Source organism: Rhinatrema bivittatum, chromosome 4 (assembly GCF_901001135.1).
Source record: "Rhinatrema bivittatum chromosome 4, aRhiBiv1.1, whole genome shotgun sequence".
NCBI classification, from domain to species: Eukaryota; Metazoa; Chordata; class Amphibia; order Gymnophiona; family Rhinatrematidae; genus Rhinatrema; species Rhinatrema bivittatum.
Genome location: NC_042618.1, coordinates 111,450,907 through 111,476,120, shown reverse-complemented (window position 1 = coordinate 111,476,120; position 25,214 = coordinate 111,450,907). Strand labels below are relative to the sequence as shown.

At 42.9% G+C, this 25,214-nt stretch overlaps 1 protein-coding gene across 4 annotated transcripts in view; it reads left to right on the top strand.

The window, feature by feature from the left end:
- The window catches only part of TMEM62 (transmembrane protein 62), a 144,870-nt gene that overhangs the window by 80,864 nt on the left and 38,792 nt on the right, over positions 1-25,214 (top strand). For all 4 annotated transcript variants that reach the window (XM_029598681.1, XM_029598680.1, XM_029598682.1 and 1 more), the window contains one exon: positions 5,658-5,771. In XM_029598681.1, coding sequence (XP_029454541.1) covers positions 5,658-5,771 — 114 coding nt within the window. The remainder of the gene's footprint in view (positions 1-5,657; positions 5,772-25,214) is intronic.

The window sequence follows — 25,214 nt, the reverse complement described above, 5'->3', positions numbered from 1 at the left end:
TAGTTTGCAGACTTTCAGACTCTCAGGAGTGAATGTTGGTGGTCCAACCTCTCCCCCATTGCATCGAACCGACTCACTGCCCTGAGATGCCAATTGCCTCGGGGCAGCGCTCACAGAGAGACACTATTCCTCTGTGTTAAAAAAATAAAAAATAAAAATATATATATAATAAAATAGTTGGAGAGAGAGTCGTACTTTTCCGGAGCGGAGGCTTTATTTTTCTTACCCGCTCCTCGCAGCCCCGTGCCGGATTGATTCCTGTTTGCTGCTCGGCCCCCGCCCCCATGCCACGCTCCTTGAGATGTTGTGCTTGTGGAGAGCCCGGATCACGGCTCTCCCGTGAAGGCATCTGCGTGAGGTGCCTCCCTGGTGGGGAGGGTCCCTCGCGGCCAGCAGGGCGTTCTATTTCGTGCTCACAGGCGCGACTCAATGTGCAGAGCCTGGCCTCGATCCCATCTAGCTTGGGAACGGTGGCCATTTTGTTTGCTGAGCCGGCTGCTCCATCGCAGCCAGGGGATGATCCTGATGCAGGATTTTCTCCTTCACTGACAATCCTAACGCCCATTAATCCTTGGGACCCAGATACACCTTCCAGGGAATTCCCTACGGTGCCTACCTCGGGACCTCCTCCTGGCCTTTTTCTGCGGACTTTGTGCTCTTGCTTCATAATGCCTATTTGACAAGATTGGGCCAGCAGCAGGATTTAGCATCAGGGCCTACTCCCTAAAATGAGCAGGATGACAGATCCCCTAGGTTCTATGAGGGTCCCTCAAGAAGCAGGGGTCCCAGGAACAGGGGCCCCTCAAGGATCTTCCAGGATTCGGGTGGTTCCTCATCCGGTGGGCCCAGATCCTCTTCCTCAGGGCCCTCTTCTGGATCCAGACCTGGGTGATCCCTCTCCACATGTACAAATGGAAGGAGATGAACCTAGAGTATTGCGCCTATTTCAGAGGGATGAGTTAGATCCTCTCATCCCACATGTTCTCCAAGAGTTGGATATTGAGGCTCCACAGAATCCCCCAGGGCCTAGTCCAATGGCAAAGAAGGGGGACCCCATCCTGGCCGGCCTACATCCACAAGCGAGGACTTTTTCCTTTTCATCCTATGCTTCTTCAATTATTGTCCAGAGAATGGGATTCCCCTGAGGCCTCTCTGAGGGTAGGCAGAGCTATGGACAAGCTATACCCTCTCCCCGACGAGTTTCTAGATCTCTTCAAAGTCCCTAAAGTGGACGCGTTGGTGTCAGCAGTTACAAAAAGAACTACTATTCCGGTGACTGGAGGAGCCGCCCTGCGAGATCTACAGGATCAAAAGCACTAGGTGTACCTCAAGAGCGTGTTTGAGGTGTCTGTTTTGGCGGTCAGAGCTGCGGTATGTAGCTCCCTCATGCAACGAGCCAGTCTCCGGTGGGTGCAACAACTGCTCAGTACACAGGAGCTTCCTCCTGAGGAAGCACTACAGGCGGAGCGGTTGGAAGCCATGATAGCTTATGGAGCAGATGCTCTATATGACCTTCTCTGTGTGCTGGCCAAGTCAATGGTCTCAGCAGTCTTGGCTAGACGACGCCTCTGGCTTCGGAGCTGGTCGGCGGATTCCTCTTCCAAGACGCAGTTGGGGTCTCTGCACTTTAAAGGGAAATCACTTTTTTGTGAAGATCTGGAACAGATCATAAAATCCCTCTGAGAGAATAAGGTGCATAAGCTACCAGAGGATTGTCAACGGAGTTCTAGGGCATTCAGTTCTACCAGAAGCCATTTCAGGGGTCGTCGACGTTTTCGACAGTCAATACCGGCTGCGCAGAGACCACCTTCCTCTCGTCCCAGTCCTGGTCTCATTCCTTTCGGGGCCGGAGACCAGCTCAGGATAGCCTCGCTCAGGGGGCAGCCTCCAAATCTTCCCAATGAAGGCGTGCCGGCCACTCTTCGACCCCCAGGATAGAGGGATGTCTCTCCCTCTTCTACGAGGAGTAGGTTAAGATTACCTCATATCAGTGGGTCCTAGATATTCTAAAGCACTGCTACGCTTTAGAATTTGCTCGACCCCTAAGAGACAGGTTTCTTTTCTCTCCCTGCGGACTGGTGAAGAAACAACGCATAGTACATCAGATGCTCGACGGCTCTTGGCTTTAGGGGCCATTGTCCCAGTGCCTCCGATGGAAGAAGGGTCAGCTCATTATTCCGTCTACTTCATAGTCCCCAAGAAGGACTCCTCCTTCCGCCCGATCCTAAATCACAAAATGGTCAACAGGGCCCTCAAGATTCTGCACTTCAGGATGGAAACGTTACGCTCTGTAATAGCGGAGGTGCACTGCAGAGAATTTCTAGATTCCTTGGACTTGACGGAGGCTTATCTTCACATTCCAATTCTCAAGGCACATCAGCGCTTCCTGCGCTTCAAAATCCTGGGTCATCATTTTCAATTTCAGGCCCTGTCTTTTGGCCTGGTGACCGCTCCCCGCACCTTCACCAAGGTAATGGTAGTGGTGGTGGCAGCCCTAAGGAGGGGAGGGGATCCTAGTCCATCCCTACCTGGACGACTGGCTCATTCAGGCGAAGTCCCTGGTCCAGGGTCAACGGGCAGTCGACAGAGTCTGGCATCTTCTCCAGTCCCTCAGATGGGTCGTCAATTTCGCCAAGAGCAGCCTTACTCCATCTCAGTCACTGGACTTCTTAGGAGCATGCTTCAATACCACTGTGGGCAAAGTATTCCTTCGTCCGGACCGGGCAGGGTTTCTTATCTCTCAAGTACAGCGCTTCACTTGCCTTTCTCTTCCCACAACTTGGGACTATCTCTAGGTTCTGGGCTCTATGGCCTTCACTATCGATCTGGTTCCTTGGGATTTTGCGCATATGCGTCCTTTGCAGAGAGCCATACTCTCCTGCTGGAAGCCGGTGTCTCGGGAATTTCAAGCCCTCCTGCCGCTGTCGGATGTGGCCAAGGACAGCCTGGCCTGGTGGCTCAGTCTGGATCACTTGCTGCAGGGGGTGGACTTGGAGATCCCTCAGTGGGTGATCATCACCACGGATGCCAGCCTCTCTGGCTGGGGAGTGGCGAGTCAAACGAAATTGGCACAGGGGAAATGGACAGCATTGCAAGCGACCTGGCCGATCAATCGCCTGGAAACCAGAGCAGTGCATCTGGCGTTGAAGCGTTTCCTCCCCTGGTCTATCTTCACGTGGTCCGGATACTCTCTGAGAACGCAACTACTGTGGCGTACATCAATCGTCAAGGGGGAACAAAGACTCGTCATGTTTCTCGGGAGACAGACAAGTTGATGGCATGGGTGAAAAATCCATCTCTCCCGCCTAGCAGCATCCCACATCCCAGGGGTGGACAACATTCAAGCAGATTTCTTAAGTCGTCAACACATAGATCCCGGGGAGTGGGAACTCTCCGAAGAAGCAGTGGCACTTCTCTTCAGCCGGTGGGGACCCCCCACCTGGACCTGATGGCCACTCGAAGGAACGCGAAGGCTCCGCGATTCTTCAGTCGCAGAAGAGAGCACGGCGCAGAAGGAGTGGATGCTCTAGTCCTCCCATGGCCGCGGCACCTTCTGCTCTACGTGTTCCCGCCATGGCCCCCGGTGGGAAAGGTAATCCGGAGAATATAGATCCACCAAGGACCAGTAGTCCTGGTGGCGCAGGCGCAAGCTCAATGTCAAGCGCATCCTCATTCGTTATTTGGAGGTTACTAATGATTTTTGCTTGTCGGACCATCTTTTTGTCCTATGGAGCGGTCCCAAGAAGGGGACCAAGTCTTTGAAAACCACAATTGCTCGCTGGTTAAAGGAAGCTATATCATCAGCGTATATTGGTGCCGGTCGACAGCCTCCAGTGGGCATCAAGGCCCAGTCACTCTGAGCTCAAGCAGCTTCCTGGGCAGAGAGCCATGCAGTCTCGCCGCAGGAGATATGCCAAGCAGCTACCTGGAAATCGCTGCACACTTTTGCTCGGGACTATCGTCTGAATCTGCAGCCACCGGTCTTTGGCTCCTTTGGCGATCAGTTCATTCGAGTAGGGCTATCCGGGGCCCACCCTACGTAGGGAAGCTTTGGTACATCCCACTGTCTGGACCTATCTGGGTACATACAGGGAAAAGAAAATTATTCCTTACCTGCTAATTTTCGTTCCTGTAGTACCCCGGATCAGTCCAGACGCCCACCCTAAGGATTTATGGGATTGGGATTGCCTCTCAGCTCAAGTGGTTAAGTGATTCAGTGCCCTTTGTGGCTGTTTAATGGTTCATTTTGCAAGTTTGTTTATTGCCAATGTTTGTACATCATGTACATTTTTCAAGTTTGAAGTTTTGATTCCTTGATCCATCCAACTTTTCTTCAGGCTTTGATATTCTTAATACTGAAGGGATGCAAAGGGTGCACCAGCTTATATGGGGGTGCCCTTCGAGTTTTTCTCTGACTCCATCTACTAGAAGGGGGACACAACCCACTGTCTGGACTGATCCGTGGTACTACAGGAACGAAAATTAACAGGTAAGGATGCTAATTTGGAAAAGGGGGAGGAGTTTGGGGCGGGATTTCTGTCCAAGTGGGCTGGCTTCACAAATTGCGAAGCCATATCGCACAGTTCTAACGCGGGAAATAACTACACCTTTTTCATTTGCGATCTTTTTGCAAATAGCGTTTTCAGTATTTTAAGCTGTTGGGGGAGACAGAGAGAGAGAGACTGAGACTGACTAGCTATAAGGCCCTTATAGTAGTTAGGTCCTTTGGAGTGAGGAAACTCACACAAAGATGAGATTTGTACAATGTTCTCTCAACCTAGCTTGATGGACTCATCTTTGTGTGAGTTTCCTCACTCCGAAGGACATCAAATCTTCACAAGAGTGTACTGTTCTGTTCGTTTGTCTCACTCTGAATGTCAAACTGGCCCCTAACCCCTACACTACTACTTCAACCTCACCTCGAGTTACCAGGTGGGCCTCATATAGAGGTATAAATACCTAACTACTATAAGGGCCTTATAGCTAGTCAGTCTCTCTCTCTCTCGTTGTAGGTAGGAATTGCAACAATTTTACTTATCGCATTCTGTGATAATACCTATACAAAGCGCTAAGATAGCGCACTTTGCGATAAATAGGCTATTACCATAAAACACGCCCCTCTTCCTATCGCATGTGATAGTTTAATGAATTAGCTGGATAACTGGTGGGTGGGCAATAGGCATAATGGGGCAGATACTTGCCTAAATTAGATCTGCTCAATAGCAGGTCTAAACGTAGACAGATAAGACTTATCCAGCTAAGTAGTGATTTATATGGAGATATTTAGATGCATAGCCATGCAGCTGAATAAGTCTATTCGGCTAACTTAGATATCTGGCTGTGTTTTGAATATCTACCCCAGTATGCTTAGAATAAGGCGAAGCAGTGCATATATCGGAAATTGTCCAGTGTTTAAAGGTGAAGGCATAAAATAGCTCTTCTCTTATCACAGCTCTCACTATCTACATTCTACCCAATCTGTAAGCTTTGGAAACCTGAAAAAGTGATTAAAAGATCGGTCAGTTTGTGGTCTTTTGACACAACTTGATAATCTTGAACCAAATTCCTGACACAGTCAATGATTTAACTCTGAAGCCTCTGTCTTTGCAAGAAACCCTTTGCCTGCTCTGATAGTCCTCTCCTCTCTCCTTTTCCAGGATGTAAGTGGAAAAATTATTGCTGAAAGCCACATGTTTACTTTGGAAGATAACACATCTCTCAGCTTTGACTTCTTGCCCTCTTTCATTCTCCTTACTGACCACTATATTGCTGTGAGTATTTTCACTAAAATACTTTGGGTTTTCTTTCCCAGAAAAGTCTGTTTACAGGCAGACATAATCGCTTTGAAAATATGTTATAATATGTTAAAATATGTTATAATATCAACATAGCTGACTCTATATTGACAATGGTGAGTAAAATGTTGCTTTCTGTGGATTAGCAGGTTGAATTAGCCATGATATGTGGGGGTGATATCATCCAGCGGCACTGAAAGGGACTGTCTTTCCAAGCTAATAAAGCTTTGAGCTCCATTGAGCATGTATGGGCATTGTCTCAGGAGTCCTTTGTCTATTTTTTGTCCAAGCCTCTGCACAGACAGTACTTCTATATCTCCTTAACTTTTCTCAAAAAGTTTTTTTCTTGTTTTTTTTCTCAACTGCTTTTAGCAGACCACAACAGCATTTTTCAGTGCTACATAAAATAAGTAAACTTTAGAAGGAGTGAGAGTCCCTGCCCTTCAGAGAATGTTCTGGAACTCTCAGACCATGTCGAGTAAGCAACCTATCAGCGCCTTCAAGGCCTGCATATGTGGCCAAATCATGTCCATCACGGATGGCCACAAGCATTGCTACATTTGCATAGGGACCCGACCATGACCAGTCAAATTTTCAGACTTGCAGCTGGATGCACTCACTAGCTGTCAAGACAGTAGGCTTCCAGCCTGCATGGAGCAGGAGTAAATCCTCCCGCAGCTAGGCTTCATTGAGATCTTCATGATCTTCCAAGGCTTCCCATTCTTCCCACTGGGACGAATGATATGCAACAGTGCCAAAGGAGAGGCTCTCCACGGAGCTGGCTAGTGCATCGAAAAAACATAAGCACCTGGATGCATCGGCACTGTTGGCCGATAAAGTGTTCCTTTGCACACATCCTAAATTCCAACCAAAGGTTATTTCTGTGTGTTTCACATCAATTAGTCAATTATTCTTACAGCTTTTTTTCCACACCTGTATGGTCATCAGGGTGAGATGACTCTTCACACCTTGGGCTGCAAAAAAGTGCTTATATACTACAAAGTAGGACTCAGTTTCATAGACAATCATCACAACATTTTGTTTCATATGACCCCAGTAGACTTGGGAGTGGCAGTTTCCAAAAGAACTTTAACTGGACCATTAGTTGCATTCAACACTACTACACTGCAGCAGGCCTTGATCTTCTGCTCCCAGTTAGGGCTCACCAGGTTTGAGACATGGGCCTCATCCATCGCTCATCTATGTAATGTACCTCTAGAAGAAATCTGTCAAGCTGCCACATGGTCTTTGGTATATACCTTCACATCCCTCTACTGCCTTAACAGCCTTTTATCTTCAGATATCATTACTCTTAATAATTTGTGTCCATCTGATTACATCTTTTTTTCTGAACCTAGATCTAACTGCCGAAGAGGAGGACTGCTAGCTATTATCAAAGCTTCCCTGCATCCTTGCAAGAAAGCTTTGGTCTCCAACCCCGCTTACGAAATTGTTAATTGCAACTTCCATCACTAATTTTTGTGTATCATTTATTGTCCCCCTGGTTTATTAAATGCCGATCTATCCCCTTTACTTGAAACTTGGCTAACCTTCCTGCAGACCTCTCTAAAACTATTCTTGTTTGTGACTTTAATCTTCACGTAAATCTCATTCCTCCTCCTCCTCCCACTGTCTCTTCCTTTTTAGAGGCTTTGGCTAGTTTGGGCTGGGAACAGCCAATTCACAAACCTACACACAGACACGGTCTCTCACTAGATCTGATTTTCTGTAATCCTCAATTTATTCATCTCCTTCCATTAATCTTAATCTTCAACCTGTTCCCTGGTCAGACCAATTTTTTATTTTTTTTAAATTTTTTATTTATGCATTATTCAAAAACAAATACAACTATTTGTTTATAAGATACAGATGTGCTTATTATGAACTAAAACATAGTAAGACAAAGTTAATAGGAAAAATAATATACATCTGATATTTAAAGAAATGTCAGAAAGATAATTATAACGAAATTAAAAGCGGAACTAGGAAAACAAAGAGGTATATATCTCCTCCTTTAAACAATTGAAAAAAAGAGTGTCATCTAGATTTCTCTACTTGCATCAAGCCCTATTGCTGCAGGTTCTAGGGGATGGGAAACAAGAAAAACTCTAAGTTGTGATATTTCGAAAAATACATACTTTTGATTATTATAGAATATTTCGTACCTGCATGGAAATTTAAGCAGCATTTTTCCTCCCTTGGATTCTACCTCTGCTCTCATATCAAGAAATTTTCTTCTTCTACCTTGTCATTCTACTAAAATCAGGATAAATTCGTATTTTATCACCGTGGAACAAGGTTAAACGATTTCTCATATAGAGCCTCAGTACTGTCTCTCTGTCAGAAGCAAAAGTAAATGTTGCATGTAAAATAGATCTATTCAATATTGGTGTCTCAGAGGACTCCATTAATTCAGATAGATTTAACTGTCCTTCAACTGATTTACTCTTATCAACTATCCTATCTCTTGGCAATACATAATAAATTTGTGATAACAGGCAATGATTGTTCTGGCATTTTCAATATTTGTACAAGATATTCTTTAAACATATCATATGCAGAGATCATATCATATCATGTCTTGGAAAATTAAGAATTCTTAAATTTAAATATTTTAATGCATTCTCAATTCCCTCAAATTTCTTATCATATATTATCTCAGCTTTAGCGAATTTTTGCTGCCAACTTTCTAATTTTTCCATTTTAATCCCCATTTGGTTAATCTTATCTTCATTTTTACCAAGAGATACTTCAATATTTTTAAAACATTGATTTGAATCAACAGTTAATTTAGTTAAATTCATAATAGCTCCTTCTAATGATTTTATAGCTGTCCAAAGTGAGTCCATCGTAATTTCTGTAGGTTTGTCCAAGGGTAGAATAAAACCTTGAGTGAATCCTGTTTCCAACTTCCCCTCAGCAGCAATAGTTTCCTGTACCACTCCTCCAGATTGTGATCTTAATTTAAGGAAATCCTCTGATATTATTTGGGGAGAATGAGGAGTGCTTGGTGCCCCAGGGCTCAAAGATATTTCGGCCATGGGGTCTGATACCCGCTCCATATCAAGACCCCCAGCGGCCACCTCCTCTGGTGTTTTTCCAGTTGCAGGGGTGAAAAAAGTTGATATCCGCGTTTGCGCAGGCTCTAACAAGGGAGAGGTTTTATTTATTTATTTATTTTTAATTTTTATATACCGAAATTCCTGTATGAAATACAAATCAATCCGGTTTACATGTAACAGCTAATCGCCTGAGGTTTATATAACTGCCCAAGGCTTTTACATAAAACGGTTAAATTTACATATAACGATTAAAACAGTACGTCTCAGTTTAACAATTTAACAATTAAACAGGAAATTGCCTGGGGCATTAAGTTCATGCCTAACGGCTTTACATAAAATTAAACAGTAACTCATCACTGATTAAAATAAAAATGAAGACAACATTCATCTTACACCAACTATCTTATTACATCAATGATAATTCCATTCGTCACCCAAGTCAACATGGCTTCAGGAAAGAGCACGGAAACTTTTCTTGTCTCTTCATTCGTTACAATCACCCGAGGCTTTGACTCGAATACCGATTACATTCTAGTACTACTAGACATCTCAACAGCATTTGACACTATTGATCATAAAAACATAAGAACATGCCATACTGGGTCAGATCAAGGGTCCATCAAGCCCAGCATCCTGTTTCCAACAGTGGCCAATCCAGGCCATAAAACCTGGCAAGCAGGGGCGGATTGGCCTATCGGGGGATCGGGCATCCCCCGGTGGGCCGGTCGCTCCCATCACGTGATTTTTTAACTTCCCGGCCAAAGACAAGAAGAGGGTCTGCTGGTGCTGCAGCCCAAAGAGAAACCTGCGGGCAGGGCCGGTGGAAGCACTAGGCCTGGGCCGCCGCGAGCCGTGGTATCCCGAGGGGAGCCAATGCTCCCGGGCGCAGGGAGGCTCATGCGGCGCTGCGACAGGCAGATCGGCAGGGCCGTGGTGAGGCTCACGTCACCACGCCCCGAAGAAAAAGATCACGTTTAAACGCGCTGATGCTCCTCCTCCTTCCTGCCCGTGCGGCCCCGGAAGTAAACGTTGCTCGGAGCCGCGTGGGCAGGAAGGAGGAGGAGCATCAGCGCGTGCAGAAGAGGAGCAGCGCGGCCCGAGAAGAGGAAGAGGCCTGGTAGCAGGGCTGCCGCGGCCCGAGAAGATCAGGGCCACTGCAGAGCCCATCCTGCGGCGACCCGCGAAGAGGAGGCCCAGAGGTGAGAGAGAGGCTGAGGGCCCGTAGAGTGTGTGTATGAGATGAGGTGAGAGATTGTGTGTGAGAGTGAGGACCTGAATGTTTGCAGAGACAGCATGTGAGAGCCTGTGTGTGTGTGAGAGAGACAGCATGTGAGAGTGAGAGCCTGTGCTTGAGCAAGACAGCATGTGGGAGTGAGAGAGAGCCTGTCTGTGTGAGAGTCGGACAGCATGTGCCAGTGAGAGACTGTGTGTATGAATGGTTGTATGAGAGAGAGCATGTGAAGAGTGAGAGCCTGTGCTTGTGCAAGACAGCATGTGGGAGTGAGAGAGAGCCTGTGTGTATGAGAGTCAGTCAGCATGTGCCAGTGAGAGACTGTGTGTATGAATGATTTTATATGAGAGAGCATGTGATAGTGAGAGCCTGTGTGTGTGAGAGTCAGACAGCATGTGACAGTGAGAGCCTGTGTGTGTGTGTGTGAGAGAGAGAAATGCATGTGAGAATGAGAACCTGACTGTGTGTTTGAGAGAAGAAGATGGAGAGAAAAGAAACAGAAAAAAAGACAATATAAAAGGAATTTGCAAAAAAAATAAGAAAGGGAAGGTGGGGAAAAAAAGCCTGTGACCAACCAATTAGAAAACTAAGATCAGACAGCAAAGGTAAAAAAAAAAATTAATTACTTTTTAGTGATTGGCACATGTAATCTTTGGGAATGTGCAAGAATTGCACTTTCTCTATGCGGATCTCACAATGTACGAGATCCGCATGGAGAAAGTGGAAGCCCACGGGGCCTGCACAGAGGAGGCAGCAGAATGGGCTTCAGTGTCAGTAGCAGCAATCGGCACCTCCCCAATAGCCATGTGGCAGCAGTGACGGTGGCAGCAGAGGAATGAGAGAGATTCCGATGTTGTTGGCAAAAGAGAGGAGGGGTCTGCCTTTAGTGTGTGCATGTGTATGAATGGGACTCTGCCTGGGGGTGTATGTGTGTGAATGCATGGGTGCCTGCCTGGGGGTCATGTGTGTGAGAATGAATGTGTGCATGCCTGGGGGATGGGAGGGAGTGGTGTGAAAATGAATGGGAGCCTGCCTGGGGGGTCAGTGTGTGTGTGTGAGAATGACTGGGAGCTTGCCTGGGTGTGTGTGTTTGTGTGTATGTGAGTGAGCCAGTGAGTGTGAGAGCATGAGTGTGTATGAGAAAATCCAAGGGAGTAAGAGTTTGTGTGTGGAGGGGGAGAGAGTGTCTTAGAGCCTGAGAGTGTGTCAGTGTCAGTGAGAGCGAGAGGTTATGGTGGATATAAGAGCATGAATGTGTATGTATGTGTCAGTGTATGTGTGAGAGAGAATGGACATGTGAGTATGTGTGAGAGAGAAAGGATAACCACCTAATCCTCGACTATATCAGGATGCCTGGAAATCAAGAGCTCCCACAGAAGGGGACAGCAGGGGCTTTTTTAAATCCTTATTAGTTTTAATAATTGAATATTATTTGATGTCTGCTCTTTTTGAAATATTTTATTGGTGTTATATACAAATTTTTGAAAATTTCCCTGAGTTAAATTACTGGAGGTTCTATTCATCAGCAGTTTTGAAATATATATTTTTAGTATGGTTTTCCTATTGTGATGTTTTATAGTTCTTGATTTTATTGTTTGATGTTTTATGAGGAATGATGGTATTTTCTGTTTTTCCATTGCTGCATTACATACAGTCTAACTTCTTGTGATTTCCAGTTCAGTTTGTCTGTGCATTTCTGTGTATATTTTATGGTCCCTTTATTCTGTATTTGGTGACTCACCAAATTGTATGTGTAATTGGGTACCCATGGGCCAGTATGGAGAAAAATCCCCCGGGCCACTATTTTCCCACAATCCGCCCCTGCTGGCAAGTACCCAAAAACTAAGTTTATTCCATGTTACTGTTGCTAGTAATAGTAGTGGCTATTTTCTAAGTCAACTTAATTAAGAAATTGCCATGCTGGGTCAGACCAAGGGTCCATCAATCCCAGCATCCTATTTCCAACAAGGCCAAGCCAAGCTACAAGAACCTGGCAAGTATCCAAACACCAAGAAGATCCCATGCTACTGATGCCAGTAATAGCAGAGGCCATTCCCTAAGTCAACTTGATTAATAACAGTTAATGGACTTCTCCTCCAAGAACTTATCCAAACTTTTTTTGAACCCAGCTACACTAACTGCACTAACCACATGCTCTGGCAACAGATTCCAGAGCTTAATTGTGCATTGAGTGAAAAAGAATGTCTTAAAGATTAGTCTTAAATGTGAAACTTGCTAACTTCATGGCGTGCCCCCTAGTCCTTCTATTATCCGAAAGTGTAAATAACTGATTCACATCTACTCGTTCAAGACCTCTCATGATTGTAAAGACCTCTATCATATCCCCCATCAGCTGTCTCTTCTCCAAGCTGAACAGCCCTAACCTCTTCAGCCTTTCCTCATAGGGGAGTTGTTCCATCCCCTTTATCATTTTGGTTGCCTTCTTCTGTACCTTCTCCATCGTAACCATATCTTTATGAGATGTGATAACCAGAATTGTACACAGTATTCAAGGTGTGGTCTCACCATGAAGCGATACAGAGGCATTATGAAATTTTCCATTTCATTTGCTATTCCCTTCCTAATAATTCCTAATATTCTGTTTGCTTTTTTGATTGCCGCAACACACTGAGTCAGTGATTTCCATATCCACTATGGCGCCTAGATATTTTTCCTGGGTGGAAGCTCCTAATATGGAACCTAACATCGTGCAACTACAGCAAGGGTTATTTTTCTCTATATGTATCACCTTGCACTTGTCCACATTAAATTTCATCTGCCATTTGGATGCCCAATCTTCCAGTCTCGCAAGGTCCTCCTGAAATGTATCACAATCCGCTTGTGATTTAACTACTCTGACTAATTTTGTATCATCCACAAATTTGATAACCTCACTTGTCAAATTCTTTTCCAGATCATTTATAAATATATTGAAAAGCACCGGTCCAAGTACAAATCCCTGAGGCACTCCACTGTTTACCCTTTTCCACTGAGAAAATTGACCATTTAATCCTACTCTCTGTTTCCTGTCGTTTAACCAGTTTGTAATCCACAAAAGGACATCACCTCCTATCCCATGACTTTTTAGTTTTCTTAGAAGTCTCTCATGAGGGACTTTGTCAAACACCTTCTGAAAATCCAAATACACTACATCTACCAGTTCACCTTTATCCACATGTTTATTAACCCCTTCAAAAAAAAAAAAGAAGCAATTAGGGAAGATTTCCCTTGGGTAAATCCATGCTGATTGTGTTTCATTAAACCATGTCTTTCTATATGCTCTACGATTTTGATCTTTAGAATAGTTTCCACTATTTGTCCCGGTACTGAAGTCAGGCTCACTGGTCTATGCTTTCTCGGATCGCCCCTGGAGCCCTTGTTAAATATTGGGGTTACATTGGCCACCCTCCAGTCTTCAGGTATAATGGATGATTTTAATGATAGGTTACAAATTTTAACTAATAGATCAGAAATTTCATTTTTGAATTCCTTCAGTACCCTAGGATGCTTACCATCTGCTCCAGGTGATTTGCCTCCTTTTAGTTTGTCAATCTGGCCTATTACATCTTCCAGGTTCACAGTGATTTGGTTCAGTTTGTCTGACTCATCACCCTTGAAAACCGACTCCAAAACTGGTATCTCCCCAACATCCTCATTAGTAAACACGGAAGCAAATAATTCATTTAGTCTTTCTGCAATGGCGTTATCTTCCCTAAGAGCTCCTTTAACTCCTCTGTCATCTAACGGTCCAACCAATTCCCTCACAGGTTTCTTGCTTCAGATATATTTTTTAAAGTTTTTATTATGAGTTTTTGCCTCCTCGGCCAACTTCATTTCAAATTCTCTCTTCGCCTGTCTTATCAATGTTTTACACTTAACTTGACATTGCTTATGCTTTATCCTGTTTTCTTCATATGGATCCTTCTTCCAATTTTTGAAGGATGTATTTTTTACTAAAATAGCCTCTTTTACCTCACCTTTTAATCATGCCAGTAATAGTTTTGCCTTCCTTCCACCTTTCTTAATGAGTGGAATAGATCTGGACTGCGCGTCTAGGATTGTATTTTTAAACAATGTCCATGCCTGTGAACACTTTTAACCTGTGCAGCTGCACCTTTCTATTTTCCTCATTTTATCAAAGTTTCCCTTTTGAAAGTGTAGTGTTAGAGCTGCAGATTTACATATTGTCCCCCTTCCAGTTATTAGTTTAAATTTGATCATGTTATGATCACTGTTGCCAAGTGGCCCCACCACTGTTACCTCTCTCACCAAATCCTGCGTCCACTAAGAATTAAATCTAAAATAGCTCCCTCTCTCGTTGGTTCCTGAACCAATTGCTCCATGAAGCAGTCGTTTATTACATCCAGGAACTTTATGTCTCTAGCAAGTCCTGAAGTTACATTTACCCAGCCCAGTCCCAACGTCCAGCTTCTCTTCAGTCTTTGTCCAGCTTGTTTTCATCCTTTGTCTTACTTGTCTTCTATGTTCATCCCGTCCGTCCTCGCCCTTGTGTGCCTGCCCTGCTTATCCGACCCACTCATTCTCCTTCGGACAGATACCTGGTTTTTACGTACCTGGGAACTTTTGAGTTTGGCTCATCCTGAGATTAGAGCGGGGCGAGGTGGGGGGGGGGGCGGTAAGAATGGTGTTTGCACTAAAGACTTTTTCGTTTTTTCCTCCACCCCCTAGGGAACTCTTTCTTTGAATATAATCTGCTCTGAAGTGTCAAAAAGCAGAATATAAATCAAATAAATACATAAAATAATATTCTCTAGCAGATAATAAAATAGTTTCCAACCTTCGGGGTTTCTGCCTCAACCTCCTTCTTCTCATTCTCTGCCCTTGTCTCTTTTTTTTCTCTCTGCCCTTGTCTCTCTTTTTTTTTTCTCTCTAGTGTCCTCTCTCCTTTTCTATTTCAGTTCTTCCTCTTTTTTTGTCTCATTCAGCTGCAGATATTTTAATACTTTCTCTTCCTTTTTCTAGCCTCTTCTCCTGTTTTCCCCCTCTTCCTCTTCTTATTCTCTCCTTTCATTGTTTCGACTCCTCTTTCTCCCATGCTCGCTTTTCCATTCCTCTTACCTTTCCTCCTACATTATCTTCCTGGATCCCTCTCCCCCCTTCAACCAATCCAGGGTCATCTCCTTCTGACACCCTTGTTTTCCCCTTTATCTTCCTCCTCCCTCCCCCCTCTTCTTGCTCTCATCTCTCTCCTTTTTTGCTCTCTTCTTACCTTTGATCACTGCTCTGTCTTCTCATCCTAACTTTTTGCCCCCCCCCCCCAACTCTTGTTTGCCCCTCTCTCTGACACACACACACACTCTTGCCCCTCCTTTTTTTGCTCTCTCCTCTCACTGGCCTCACAGTCAGTCACTCTCTCTTCTTCTTTATCCACTCAGCTAGCATTGGAAGACTGAAGCAGCATGAAGGAAGGAAACCAAAGCCTTTCCTGATTGCAGCCCTTGTTTTCCCTCCTTTCACTGCTGATTGGCTCCATGTGCTACCCAGAGCCAATCAGAAGGGAGAGGTGGGGGAAGTAGTTGCAGGCTGAGAGGCTTCTCCCCGTTGGCTTCCTGCCTGCCTCTCCTGCTTCCTAGAGCTTGCCATTTCTTTACCTTGTGCTACATAAAAAGCTACACAGAACTGGGAGGATGTTTAAAACCCAGAGATCCAGAGTTGGGTCTCTAAACCCTGAGTCTCCAGGTCATATTCGGAGAGTTCACAAGTATGGGTTTTGACTTCGGCCTGGATATTGGAAAAGCCTGACCTCCGCCTGCCTCTGACCACTGCCTGGACCTCGCATATACCTAACCACTGCCTGCCTCTGACCACTTTTGGATCCCAGATATGCCTAACTGCCGCCTGCCTCCAATCATAACTAACTACAGACTTTCACTTCTACCATCAGCAGAGACACCACCTAAGTCCTGCTGGCCCTGGCACCCAAAGTCTCAACCCGAGGGGAATATGGGCTGGAATATTTGAAATTACTGATTAGTCTCTGCTTTGCCTGGGTCTGTCTGCCGATGGTGAGAACCTGCAGAGCTTCTCCTTGCAGGTAGCACCAATCTCGCCTCGGCCCAAGGGTCCACAGACACAACACTGGAGTTGCTTTGCATTGTGTTGTGAGATGTCCTTGAATAGGGAAACATGGTAGACAGTTTGGCTGGTGATTAATGCATGGATCACAGTAGCAAAATGTTGTCATATGTCTATTTTTTAAAAGTTTGAGCATACCAATTGATGTGTAGGACTACTGTATCCAGCACTCATTATGCAGGTCACAGTCAGACTGCAGTGTCATCAAAATATCAATAATAATAATCCTTAATATAAAGGATGCTGACCTCTCGGGCCTCTCTACATTGGATGCCAGGGTCACTCAGAGTCTGTGGGCGAATGGAAGTGGGAGACCAGTCTTTGGGGGTCTCAGTTATAACATTTGCTATGAGACCCAGGATGGTCAACTCTGGAGGATGGCATTGTAATTCTGCACATGCCTATTTGTAGGTAAATGCACAAACAGGACAGCCCACAGGTGTGTGGAGGAGGGGTGTGATTGAACACTTTAATGGACTTCTCCAAGAACTTATCCAATCCTTTTTTACACACAGCTACACTAACTGAATTAACCACATCCTCTGGCAACAAATTCCAGAGTTTAATTGTGCATTGAGTGAAAAAGAATTTTCTCCGATTAGTTTTAAATGTGCCACATGCTAACTTCATGGAGTGCCCCCTAGTCTTTCTATTAACCCGTTCTAGACCTCTCATAATTTTAAACACCTCTATCTTATCCCCCCTCAGCCATCTCTTCTCCAAGCTGAAAAGTCCTAACCTCTTTAGTCTTTCCTCATATGGGAGCTGTTCCATTCCCTTTATCATTTTGGTTGCCCTTCTCTGTACCTTCTCCATCACAACTATATCTTTTTTGAGATGTGGCGACCAGAATTGTACACAGTATTCAAGGTGAAGTCTCACCATGGAGCAATACAGAGGCATTATGACATTTTCCATTTTATTCACCATTCCCTTTCGAATAATTCCCAACATTCTGTTCGCTTTTTTGACTGCCGCAGCACACTGAACTGATGATTTCAATGTGTTATCCACTATGATGCATATATCTCTTTCTTGGGTGGTAGCTCCTAATATGGAACCTGACATTGTGTAACTATAGCATGGGTTATTTTTCCCTATATGCATCACCTTGCACTTATCCACATTAAATTTCATCTGCCATTTGGATGCCCAATTTTCCAGTCTACCAAGGTTTTTCTGCTTCGGATATATATTTTTAAAGTTTTTACTGTGAATTTTTGCCTATACGGCCAAATTCTTTTCAAATTCTCTCTTTAGCCTGTCTTATCAATGTCTTACATTTAACTTGCCATCGCTTATGCATTACCCTATTTTCTTCTGTTGGATCCTTCTTCCAACTTTTGAATGAAGATCTTTTGCTAAAATAGCTTCTTTCACCTCCCCTTTTAACCATGCCAGTGATTGTTTTGCCTTCTTTCCACCTTTCTTAATGTGTGAAATACATCTGGACTGTGCTTCTAGGATGGTATTTTTTAAGAATGACCACGCCTCTTGCACACTTTTTACCTTTGTAGCAGCTCCTTTCAGTTTTTTTCTAACTATTTTTCTCATTTTATCAAAGTTTCCCTTTTGAAACTTTAGCACGAGAGCCGTGGATTTGCTTATTGTCACCCATCCAGTCATTAATTCAGATTTGATCACCACCACCACCGTTGCTCCCTCTCTTGTCTGTTCCTGAACCAATTGCTCCATAAAGCTGTCATTTTTTCTATCCAGGAACTTTATCTCTCTAGCATATCCCATTGATACATTTACCCAGCAAATATTGGGGTAATTGAAATCTCCCATTATTACCGCACTACCAATTTGGTTAGCTTCCCTAATTTCTCTTAGCATTTCACTGTCTGTCTCACCATCTTGACCAGGTGAACGGTAGTATATTCCTATCACTCTAGTCTTCCCCAACATACAAGAGATTTCTACCCATAAAGTTTTGATTATGCATTTAGTCTCATGCAGGATGTTTATCCTGTTGGACTCTATGCCATCCCAGACATAAAGCACCACCCCGCCTCCCGGTGCTCCTCTCTGGCATTGCGATATAATTTGTACCCTGGTATAGCACTGTTCCATTGGTTATTCTCCTTCCACCATGTCTCTGAGATGCAATTAAGTCTATGTCATCATTCACTGCTACTGATAACAACAAAAACTGCTTATATGATGTAGCTGTTAAATAGTAAGTTCAGAATAACATCATAAAAGGAAACTTTTATATCTTTCTTTTGGGGGGAAAGAGACCTCATATATGCATTCAGAGAGCACTGTGTTTATATGCTGTCACTTTCCTGCTAAATAGCAACCCCCTAAGGGTAATTTCACTGGTATTTCATATTTACTACACTTTGAAATTTATAATCATTGGTCTCTGACCCTCTTATTTTTTGCAAGTTTTTCTTCTTGGATCAACAAGCAATATCCATAATTTTAGTTATGTGCTTTCCTGCTATACAATAGCAAAAACTGGCACATATCATTTGCAGTGGAAGTTGAGCGTTAGATGCTGCAGGAGCGGTGCACAACGGACTGCCCGACATGGCTCATGTTTCGTTGGCTGCTTTGTCAGGGGCTCTCAATGTGTCTTTTTAATTAGCTCCACAGATCTCCTTGTCTCAGTTTTAATGTTGCTCGTTTAAATCCGCTACAGCGTTTCCCTGATGCGATCCAGTGAAATTACCCTTAGGGGGGTTGCTGTATAGCAGGAAAGTGAGAGCATATAAACACAGTGCTCTCTGACTACATATATGAGGTCTCTTCCCCCCAAAAGAAAGTTATAAAAGTTTCCTTTTATGATATTATTCTGAACTTACTATTATCATTCACTGCTATACATTCTAATTCTCCCATATTTCTTCTTAGACTTCTGGCATTAGTGTACAAACATTTCAAAGTTTGTTTTTTGTTTGTATTTTCATTCTGCTTTTTAATCGAAAGGGATAAGTTAGAATTTTTTAGCTCAGGTGAGTTTTTAGTTACAGGCACTTGGACTAATTTTCTTATTATTGGAACCTCACTGTCGGGATGCCGTAATTCTAATGCATCATTAGTATCCTTTGAAGATACTTCCCTCCGAACCATGTGCTGCTGAGCGACTGTCGGCTTTCCCCTTTATTCTAGTTTAAAAGCTGCTCTATCTCCCTTTTAAAGGTTAGCGCCAGCAGTCTGGTTCCACCCTTACAAAACTGAATCCCTCTTCCTTACACCCTCGTGCACCATCATGCAATACTGCTATTTAGTCTCCAATCAATTGGCATTACTGGTTCAGTTCTCAATTGATTCAGGTCCTTCTTATCCAATCATCCTCAACAAATCAGTGAAAATTCTTTCACTCAACGCACAATTATACTCTGGAATTTGTTGCCAGAGGATGTGGTTAGTGCAGTTTGTGTAGCTGGGTTTAAAAAAGGTTTGGATAAGTTCTTGGAGGAGAAGTCCATTACCTCTTATGTTCTTATTTTCAACCTGCTATTAATCAATTGACTTAGAAAATAACCACTGCTTGGCTTTAATCCGTAAAAGAACCTTTTCAGTTGCCGGTCCAATCCTATGGAACTCTCTCCTTGAAAGCCTTCGACTTCTATCAAACCATAAAGAATTCAAGAAAATGCTAAAAACACATTTATTCAATGTTGCGTACAATATAACTTAACTACAATAATATGATATACTGTTAGACCTTTATTATGTTTAAATCTGTTGTGTTTGATTATTTTAACTTATGTATGTATATTTGTAAACCGCCTAGACGGACATGTAAATGTCCTATTGTTTGTGGTATATAAAAATTTTTAAATAAATAAATATTGCTAGCATCAGTAGCATGGAATATACTTAGTTTTTGGGTGCTTGCCAGGAACTTGTGGCCTGGATTGGCCACTGTTGGAAACAGGATGCTGGGCTTGATGGATCCTTGGTCTGATCCAGTATGGCAATTTCTTATGTTCTAAACATAGGTACGCATCATTCCAACTGGTATACTATTCCATCTGGTGTTCCTCAAGGTTCATCACTATCAGCCATACTATTTAACATTTACCTTCTCCCTCTGTGCCATCTCCTGGCAGGTCTAGGCATAGATTTTAAAATCTACACCAATGGCATTCAGTTCTTTGTTCCCTATAGTACCTCCTGCTCACACACACTCTCCATTGTGAAACTTTGCATTAACTCTATTAATATTTGGCTAGCACACAACCGTTTGAAACTCAACCCCTCAAAAACTGAGGTACTGCATTTGTCTACAATCCCACAATCCTCATGACTACCTCCAACTCATCTCCACCTTGATAATTATATAATTCCCATTTCTACGAAAGCCCGTAACCTTGGAGCCACTCTTGACTCTGCCTTATCCATGTCTCACAACATTTCTGCATTCTTAAAAACATCATTATTTAAGATTCATTTATTAAAACATCTCAAACCACTATTATACCCTCATGACTTCCATTCTGTATTACAAGCCCTTATTCTTACAGGCCTTGATTATTGTAAAGCCCTATATCTCGATCTCCCATCTACTGCTATTCGTCCCTTACAACTGATACAAAATGCAGCTGCATGTATTTTGGTTGAAGCAAAACACCGAGATCACATAACCCCAGTTCTTTACACTGGCTTCCCATTTCCTACCACATTCAGTTTAAAATCCTAACCATTATTAACAACCTCCTCTATAAGAATTCCTCGATTGGGTTATGCTCAAGTTTATGTATTTATCAACCTACCTGCCATCTTCATTCAGTAAACAAATGTGTCCTTGATGTACCTCCATAAAAATAGCCAGATTAGACTTAACAAGAAAGCGTGCCTTCTTGGTCGCTGGTCCCATACTATGGAACTCCCTGAGTCTCTAAGGCTTCAATCCAGCTTCAAAGAATTTAAGAAAAAACTAGACCTATTTGTGCAGTTAAGCGTTCAATCCATTAGTCCCTGTTTGAGCCTTTTTCATCCCCCGCTGTGTTGCCAGTTCATGTATTTTCTAATTTTCCTTGTATGTATTATCTTTGTTTTATGCTGTATTAATTTTGCAATGTTTTGATTTCATTTTATGTTTTACTGGAGTATTCTTTTATGAAGAAGTAGTATACAAACATTTTTAAATGAAATTGTGTGGTGGATCAGGCAGTATTTTACACCATGTAGTATCATGATAGTCTACTGAGTTGCTTACACAGTAAATGCTCCACTGCAACTCTCAGCTGAAGACTTCCCATAGATCATGCTAATTCAGTCTGCTTATCGATGGAAAAAGCAAGTTTGCTTACTGTAAAAATTGTTTTCCATAGATAGGATGAATTAGCCATGAGATACCCACCTTCCTCCCTGGAGAGTCTACTATCCCACTGCTTAGATTTGACATGGACTGAGAGGACTCCTGAGGCAACACCCACGTGGGAACTCTCACACATGCTCAGTAGATCTCAATGCTCTACTAGCTTAGAGAGACAAGACTATTCAGTGCTGCCAGATGACATCATCTCCACAGATCAGGGCTAATTCATCCTGCTGTCTACGGAAAACATTTACAGTAAGCAAACCTGCTTTATCATTCCTTACACCCTGACCAGGATGCCATACTTTAATAGGAGTACATGGTGAGAAGCAGTACGAAGATTCATGATAAATGAAAACCCATTAGAGACAATGGCATTAAGGTTCAGGATAAGCACATTGAAATGAAGGGAGTTTTAGTGGAGAATGTAAGGCAGAAAGAAAAAAGCTCAGAAATTAGAAAAGGAGACATGCCTGCTTAGTGAGGGAAATGCAGAAGAGAAGTTGCTCCCTGGTTGATGAATGTTGATATTCTGTAGTCTTATACTTAAAAGATAAAGATAACTTTTTAGGGCCAGCCTGTGGTTCTGTTGTAGTGCAGGAAACTTACGTTGGTCATCTATCTAGCAGGGTTTGGGCATATTGTAGAGGTGATGCTATTAGCATGCAGGAGTGTTCTGATAGTGGAGCAACTCCTGCTAGCAAAAGAGTGGTGCTGAAGGGCTGAGTGTCAGATAACTCCTCTTCCAGTCCTTGGCCAACACAGGAATATCTGGATACCTGAGCCACTCATTTGGGGAGGGGATATGAAGAAAGAAAAAAATAGGGGAACCTTTTCAAAAGAAAGTATGCATCGCCCCATGGGGTAGTCCATATTAGGACCTCTCTCTATTGTGTTTCAGCCTCCTGTCTACCTAGTTAATTATTCATTCAATTTTATATCCTGCCTCCCCACAAAATAATGCTCAGAATGGTTTACAGTTAAAACAGTAAAATCAATCTAAATTGTAACATAAAACCATGACATAACATGAAAAAATAACCATAAATAATAAAAAATTCAGTAATAAAATTGAATTGAAAAGAAACAAAAAACACAAATTTTAACAAGACAAAGTTAAATCAAAGAAAAAGTTAGGAATTTTACAGCAATTGTTACTTAATTAGAAAGAGCCATTTCAAAAAATCCAGCTTTAAATTTCTTTCTAAAGGACAGACAATTATCTATCTTAAGAAAATCTTCATGCAAATGATTCCAAAGCTTGAGGCCCTGTATAAGAAAAAGCTTTCCTTCTAGTGCCTTCAAGTTGGATATCCTTCAGTGAGGGAGGGCAAGGCAAAAAGAGCACCCTCGGAGGTCCTGAGACATTTTATTAAAAGCTGTAAAAACCACAATTAGTTTTAAACTGGATACAATGTAATATAGGAAGCCGGTAAAAGAGGCAGCATGTTCCTTCTTGCTTAACTCATTAATTATCCTAGTGTCAGGGGCAGCGGAGAGTGAATCCACAGCCCTGGGTATTCAAACCAAAGGATGCTGGAGCCACAGGGACTCTGACATGCCAAGAATCTTGTAGGCAATGCTAGCTAAGCAAAGTTAGGAAGACCCGCCTCTAGATGCTCCCTATTGGATCAGCATTAGGTGTGTCCCAAATTGAGGGCTGGATATAAGGAGCCCTAACCTGGCACACCTTTGCTGGTCCTACAGCCCTCATAGAATTTGCTCCATGATACCCCTGTTGCCTAGCCTATTTCCTGCTGTATTCTGGTTCTTGCTCTGTTCCTGGATTTTGGCTCGACTCCTGGGTCCAGCTGTGTTTCTGGTTTCCAGGCTCCACCTGGTAAATCCTGGCAGCCACCTGTAGCCAAGAGCCCAACCTGTGGGGAATGGCAATTGGCTTCAGGCAGAAGATATTGGTTCCAAACTACCTAGCCTCTCTCACTCCTGCCCAGGTACAATACCTCCTCTTCATCCTCAGAAGAACAGTCTGTAACACCTAGGCATATTATTTGGAACTCATACAACACATGTTTAGGCATATGTTGTATGGGTTATTTGGCTACAGTGGTTCAATCTTTAATATATTATTTAGGACTAAATATCAAAGATCGAATCACTGTAGCCAAATTGTGTAGTGTTAACAATGGTCCTAGCTGCTTTACTAATCAAAGAAAATAGGTGATAAGACTTTATGATTGCTGAAACTTGGTTAGCCATTTTTAATTGAGAATCTACTAAGACTCCAAGCATATGAACATGATTCAAAGGGATAATGTAATCTAAGGAGCACAGAATATTAAAGATGGTTTTCTCACCATACATTAGCTCTGATTTTGAGAAGTTCAACTTGAGCTTATTCAGTTTCATTCAGATAGAAATTTGTGAGAGATAATCATTAATGGACCAATTTTAAAAAGCATTTACATGCTTAAAAATGGGTTTACATGTATAAATGCATTTTAACTGTATAAGTGGGCTTTTCAAAATTGCTACAGTATTGCCATTGAATTGTCCATAGGATATTTACATGTATGCCCTTTATGCGTGTAAATGGCTTTTTAAAATTGCTACAATAGCATATTACATTTACATGTGTAATTCCTTTCAAAATTACTTCCTAAGTGTCCCCAAGACCATTTCTCTATTATTACACAAATATATGCAAAGTTGTATATCAATAGTGTTCATTGAAAAGGAAAGACCCATATTTGTAATCAGTCATGCTAATTTAGCAAATATAAATTGAATAAAATGGGCTAGGTTGAGGAGAACAAGAACTGATTTTAATTAAAGCAAATAACTGTATGACTCAACAGCAGTAATTGTTTTTCCAAAATCTGATGATCTATTGTAATAAATGCTGCAGTGAGTTCTAATAGCACCACTGTGGAATCGATACCTTTATCAAAGTTTATGTGCAGCATATTGAGCAAAATCACTAACGAGTATTCTGTACTCTGATGTTTCCTGAAGCAAAATCTGTGAAGAATAGAGGTATCATCACAATACAGATTTAATTGACCAGCTACTATCTTCTCCATGATTTTTGATACACATGGCAAATTTGAAGCTAGGTGAAAATTTGTCATTCCTTATCATTCCCCCAGATCAGTCCAGATGCATAGGCTTTTCTCCCCTTCCAGCAGATGGAGAGAGAAGAAAAGCTTTGCTGTACTGTTGATACATAAGCCAGTGTGCCACCTTCAGTCGCTCGGTATTCTCTGTCTTCAGGAGATGGTGGAAGTGCAAAATCTTCAGTGGAGAAAAAGATTTACAACCAGGGTTCTAGATACTGATTTGGGACCATCCCCATTGTAGAGCTGGGATGAGCAGGGGTCAGTGACCCTTGTTCCCTGACTCTGAGGAGGGTTTGATAGTCAGTGGTGCTGGCTCCTTCGTTCCCTGACCTCTTCTCCCTCTATTCTGGATCCCTCCTGTCCTTTAGAAGAAGCCTTCTTCAGGAAAGCTTTCTTTTCTTTAAGGCTGTTTGTGTTACTTAGAGAGTTTTGGGTCCCTTTAAGAAGTTTAAAAGAATAAAACAAAATATAGCTAAGAGCAGGAGTCAAGCAACAGGGCTTCCCTATTGATTGGACAGGAGAGGAAGGTTACTGACAAGCCTGCTTTTGGTGCAAGTGGCTCAAAATCTCTTCTTTGCCACAGAGAGGGAGGAATCTGGCACAGGCAAGTTTATGCTGCACCCATGGCAAATTGGAAACTGGGCAAAAATTTGTCAGTACTACATATGAGGTATG